General features: G+C 42.0%; 1 protein-coding gene across 1 annotated transcript; it reads left to right on the top strand.

The window, feature by feature from the left end:
* Positions 1-576: 576 nt before the first annotated feature.
* LOC102308141 (leucine-rich repeat-containing protein 3) lies at positions 577-5,514 on the top strand. Its single transcript, XM_005919866.3, has 2 exons — positions 577-725; positions 1,737-5,514. Exon 2 carries the CDS (start codon positions 2,035-2,037, stop codon positions 2,821-2,823), a length of 789 nt encoding a protein of 262 aa, XP_005919928.1. The 5' UTR covers positions 577-725; positions 1,737-2,034; the 3' UTR covers positions 2,824-5,514.
* Positions 5,515-5,908: the final 394 nt, after the last annotated feature.

Here is a 5,908-nt window from a genome sequence, read left to right as displayed (position 1 = left end):
GAGTGCCGCTGCCCGAATCGCCTCTCGAGTGCCGCGGTGAGGGCCTGGAGCTCATGCTGCTCTGCCGGGGCTAGGTCAAGGAGTATCTGCAGTGCATCTCCCTCTAATGCTAGAAAACACATTTTTCTATCACTGTGGGCGGGACCCCTCAAAATTTCTACTTAAAGATTAGAAAGATTTTTTTCTTCCATATTTAAAAAAATGCTAGAATCTATCAAGAAATGATTATCAACTTTAGTGTGTCAGCCTACAAAGCGGTAATATACAGTGCTACTGTACACTACACAAAAAACTTTCTGTGTTGTTGGTACGTGTTTTCCCCGGAGTCTTCCAAGTGCGTATCCCGCGAAGCAAACAAAGGAAGAACCGGGGCTCCAGCGGTGCTACCTCACCTCTCCATCTCTGCACACACACACACACACACCACACACACACACACACACACACACACACACACCACACAACACACACAGAGAGAGAAGAGAGAGAGAGAGAGAGAGAGAGAGAGAGAGAGAGAGAGAGAGACTCACCGCTGCTGCTGCTGCTGCTGCAAATACACAGACAGGAGATCCTGACTAAACAGCTGGACTCTTTAAGCAGCTGCTTTTTCTCAGCTAGATTCTGAGCGGAGACGTCTGTTTGTTTGCAGAGGATGAGGTGGTGATTTACTCCTGGATGTTTCTCCGGTCCGTTTAAAATCCAGCAGGACAGAGTGAAGCTGTCAGGTAAGTTGCCAACTCCAAATTTAGTTTAAAATAGTTAAGCCAAATGAGACCAAAATAGAAAAAAAAAATTTCTGCCTGTATTGATCAGTATAAGATTACTTTATCATGAATAGGAATAATAATGTATGCAAAAGTGTTTCTATGGTATTCCTAAGGGGAGCTGGGCATTTATTGTTGTAATTGTTAATATATCAGTTAATCAGATACTTTTTACATTAACATTAACATTAACATTAACAAATTAATTAAGTTTGCCATTTAGAATCTACTTTATCGTGTAGAATATCAAATAAAGAACAAAAATAGAAGGTAGATGCTTTAAAGGAAATTTAAACTCAATTAGCTGAAATTTATGAGAGTTTATCTCCGAATTATGCCCCCATTTAATAACATCTACACCTGTAATATCCTTTTTTATTTCCTGCATCCTTATCTCTGCTACACCCACGTTAATATCCCTGTAATTTCCAAAAGGGCACCGCAGTTTCTGAAACATTAGCTTATCGTATGAACATCATTCAGAAGCCATTACACAGCAGCTTGTTTGAGACTCACAGTCTTGATCAAAAAGCTGCTTATCACTCAGTCTGCACCTTGTCGTCGGCCTGAATACAGTGCATCCTGTACAAGGTTTTAATTTGCATCCCGACCTTCGATGCTCTCACATACATCACTGCTAACCTTATAGACTACAGGCAACTTCTTATTTAATCACAAATCACTGTTTTTCAAAGTTCATCTGATGCATATTGATGAGCCCACACCTTGTTTAATGACTTGTCGTTTTCTCGCGGGGAAAGATTTTGAGTTGAGGGACCCATGCTATAGAAAACCTTGTATTATTATGATAATCTTGAACTTTACCGACTTCCCCCTCCAAGGAGGAAGGAGTCGGAGAAGAGGGGGAGGATTTTATTTATTTATTTACTTTTCCTGGAAAGAGGCTGTGAGATGAAGGGGCCGCGATATCTTTTTCACCCTTTGTTTCACTGTCATCTTTTTTTCTCACAGGTTTCTTGCAGCCGGGCGGAGAAGAGGTGTCCCTCCCACCATGGACTACATTTCCCACCGTGTACTGTCTCTGGGTTACATCATCCATACCTCACTGTGAAATCTCATTTAGCAAGTATGCAAACTTTCAAACGTTTGCCTTCTTTTGAGATGGATCAGTTAACTGTCGGAATAAACGATGTTCAAGCGAATGTTGAGAATGAAACTGTAGCCACATCCTTTGCTTGAATGTATTTCATGCCTCTAAAGCAACACACCCTCATACCAGCAGCACTGATTTCAGTCCTAACGCTGGCTAATGGGGGCCTCTCAAAGGTGCAGGTCATCCATAAACCCTTCTTCTTTTAGTTCTCTTTTCTTTGTGGGAACACTTCTCTTCTCTTTGATGATGACCACCTATGCCTGCCCTAAGCTCTGCCACTGCACAGAGAGGAACGGCATGGTGGTGCAGTGTACTTCGCGCAACCTGGAAAGCATCCCGCCGAACTTACCCAAGGACACTGTGGTTCTCCTGCTCTCGTCGAACCAGATCCGACACGTCCCGAAAGGAGCCTTCGCTGACCTTCACCGCCTCAGGGAGCTGGATCTATCTCACAACGTCTTGGAGAGCGTGGAGGTCGATGCCTTTCAGGGGGTTTCCGAAGCCCTGCGGACCTTGGATCTTTCAAACAACCATCTGAGCGGCCTCCCCAGGGACACCTTCACCAAGCTGCACGCCCGAATCCGCCTCTCCCAGAACCCCTGGCACTGCGAGTGCTCGCTGCAGGAGACACTGAGGGAGCTGAGGCTCGACCCTGAGACGGTGAACGAGGTCAGCTGTTTCACGTCAGAGCAGGAGGAGTACGTGGGACAGCCGGTGATCCAGGTCCTGGACTCGGGGATCAACTTTTGCAACTTCCACCACAAGACGACTGACGTAGCCATGTTTGTGGCCATGTTCTGCTGGTTCTCCATGGTGACAGCTTACATCATTTACTACATCAAACACAATCAGGAGGACGCCAGAAGGCACATGGAGTACCTCAAATCACTGCCCAGCACTTCTCACATGAGCAAGGACTACGACACAGTGAGCAGCGTGTTTTAGGATGAATATGGATCAAAGTGCAGCGATGAATACAAATGACAGAGAGGCGATGAATATGTTTACAGCGAGCAATACTGAGAAGTGACAGGCGTGAAGGCACAAAGATTTAAGGAGGAGGTTTTAAAATGTTGCTGTCATCATCAAGTGCAGGCTTTAAACAAAAAGAAAGACAGCTCAGACTCAGATATTTTACTTCTTTAATAACAAAAGATGTCAGATCCTTATTTCTCACTCCAGTGTATTTAACACACCTCAAAAGTTTGCATATCACACCAAGTTATAGAAGTTCAGCTACCAGCTGAGGAGAACCTGAGAGCCACTTGAGTGTGAAACAGAAATGAGCTCCTCGACAAATAATTCCCATGGCTTCACAGAAAAATATCCAAGTTTGATTTTGTTTAAGGCATTTAAAAAAAAGAAGAAGCAGGGGGACCTTTTGGGGCAACAGCAGAGAAATTAGCTGTAGTAGCTGTTAATCTCTGTTAAAACTGATATATGTTTCCCTCCTAATGTTAAGATGATGTATGCTTAATGATGCAATGCATAAAGGATATAGGTGTTGTAGAGTGGATTTGATGGCTGTAGGAACCCGTGTGACACCCCTGCACTGTCGATTTAAGGTGGCTTGGCAGCCCAGAATTACATTTCACACTTGAGCCCTCGTTTTGCTTCAAATGTTGATGAGTTTGTTACTTTTGGAAGAAGAAATATGATAAATTCCTTCCACAAAAACAAAGTTCAGTTTGAGAACTGAACTGATCGTCTCTTTCTCTATTTTTGCTTAACTAAACTGCACACACGAAATGTTTCATCAAATTTCAGATTCTGGAAAGTCTAGTCGGCCACAACTAATTTTGCTCAAAGATTCTTCCGGCTAAAAGGGAGATTTTCCTCCCCGCTATCGCCAAGTGCTTGCTCACATGGGTCACTGGATTGTTGTGGCTTTCTCTGTATTATTATAGGTTCTTAACCTTACAATATAAAGCGCCTTGAGGCGAGCGTTGTCATAATTTGGTGCTATATAATAGGGACATTGGCTTTGTATGACATCTTTCAGAGAAACAAGTAGAAAAAACAGTCCAAAATTGAGTATTTAGAGCAGTCTGAAGTCTGAGCATTTTGTACATAAGGATTCCTTGATTGTATTCTGAGTGATTTACTTGAAATTTTAACCATGTTTATTATGAGCATTTACAAGTGTAACAGTGTATATTGCTGGATATAAGTGAAAGAATAACAGGTCCCCTTTAAGCAAACTCGATATCGACATGATTTAATCTGTTGTCAACATGTAGGCTCATTGAATCTGCACTTCCCCTGCACGGTGGGTGCATGATTGTTGTTTTTTAATTTCCTCAGTCTCTTCCTGCTGCGCCTGACATCTGAAAGCAGCTTAACCAAAGTGGACCCCACCCACAGGTTTTTATACTTCCAACTACTTGACTGTGGAATTCACACCAATTAGGAGCGGCTTGACTTGTAGCACTCGCAGAAAAAGAAGTGGTGACAAATAAGGCAATAACCTGAAAACATGTGTTTTTGTTTGTTTTCATCTATTAATTTGGATTGCATCACACAAATTTCATGCCTGTTGACACACACACTGGTTTTTACTGGAATAATTATTTTATTTAGACTTAACATAAAACCATGTTTTTCAATATATGACCTTTTTTGTGTACAAGTTGATGCTCATTAAAAATAGTTGGACAGAAATCAACCAGAAAATATGGACATAGCTGTGATCTCATCCGTTATGTGTGTATTGTTCTATTCATTTATTTATTTATTTTAAGTAACGAGTAATAATCAAAGGGTAGATCGTAACTGAGAGACACTGTGCACTGACAGGGTAGCAATTTGTAGGTAGTCACACCTAAAAGTATTCCCTACTCAGTTTCAAGGGAGTTGTTGAAAGCTCTCCGCCAATCTGCTCAAACAATCTGCAGGCATAACACATTCCTCACAGTGAGATCCTGTTATCTGTTCGTACAGATTTTACGATGAAAAATACCCCTGGCTCCAAATATGGAAGTCATATATCTTCAGCTGCATAGATCTAGATGGAGCTGAATATTAATACGTCTTAAAACCCAGAAATAGTTTCATCCTACTAACGGCTCAAGTTCATAAATCTAACGAGCCATTGTGGAGGGTGCTTCAGTATCCACAGTGTAGTGATCCATTTATCCGCTACATAGTCGTTTATGCGATTCATGTGGTTTCTATCAAACTGTGCAAAAGTCTTGAGCCACCCTCTTAATACATCTTCATATTTTGGAAGGAAAATGGAAAATGGGTGTAACAGTTTATTGGCCAGCAAAAACAGAGTATCAACTATCCTAATGAGCCTGAAAGTCAAAATTTGGTGTGACCACTTTTATTCTTTAGCACAGTCTGATCTGTCTTAGGCAGCTTTCTTATAATTTCTTTAAGGAATTGTAGCGGGGCGTGGTCGGTGGTGCCAGGGCAGGGAAGGCGGATGCACTTGCGGAGCATCTGCAATCATGCCTCTCTGGGTTAAAACACTGAACGGAGTCCTATCATGTCGTTGTTGTGGTTGGTGATGTGTGTGGTTGGCAGTGGGAGAGCTGTGGCTGTTCGTGTGTTTATAAGCAACTGTGTTCATAAAGAGATGCTTAAAAGCATAAATATGTCATCGGGTCTGCCGTGGTTCATTACAGTAGTCTTCAGAAATAGTTCTCCAGGCTTCTTGAAGGACATTTAAAGCTCTTCTTGGATGTTTCTGCCTTTTGTTCTGTTCTCTGTCAACATGATCCTACATTGCTTCAATAATGTTGAGGTCCGGGCTCTGGGGAGGCCAATCCATGACTGATAGTGCTCCACTGTGTGTTTTTCTATCCAGTTATGACTTCTCTGTACATACTGACGATGATTTAGATTCATCAGTCCATCAGCCCCGTTATCACTGATTTTCACTCTAGTTCTTGTGTAATTTTCATACATCAGGCTTTTCTCCCTGTTTCCTTTCCTTAAGAAGAGTTTCTTGCCAGCCACCTTTCCACTGAAACCATTTTTCAGTGTTAAGGTGAAATCTTTTTTGATGATTAAATGATTCATACGT

This window comes from Haplochromis burtoni, unplaced genomic scaffold, assembly GCF_018398535.1.
Source record: "Haplochromis burtoni strain Fernald_Lab_line unplaced genomic scaffold, NCSU_Asbu1 Contig_39, whole genome shotgun sequence".
NCBI classification, from domain to species: Eukaryota; Metazoa; Chordata; class Actinopteri; order Cichliformes; family Cichlidae; genus Haplochromis; species Haplochromis burtoni.
This window is presented reverse-complemented; position numbering and strand designations above follow the sequence as displayed.

What these genes read in the sequence shown, in the direction of transcription:
- LOC102308141 (XM_005919866.3), top strand. Translation starts at nt 2,035, where the DNA reads ATGGGGGCCTCTCAAAGGTGCAGGTCATCCATAAACCCTTCTTCTTTT.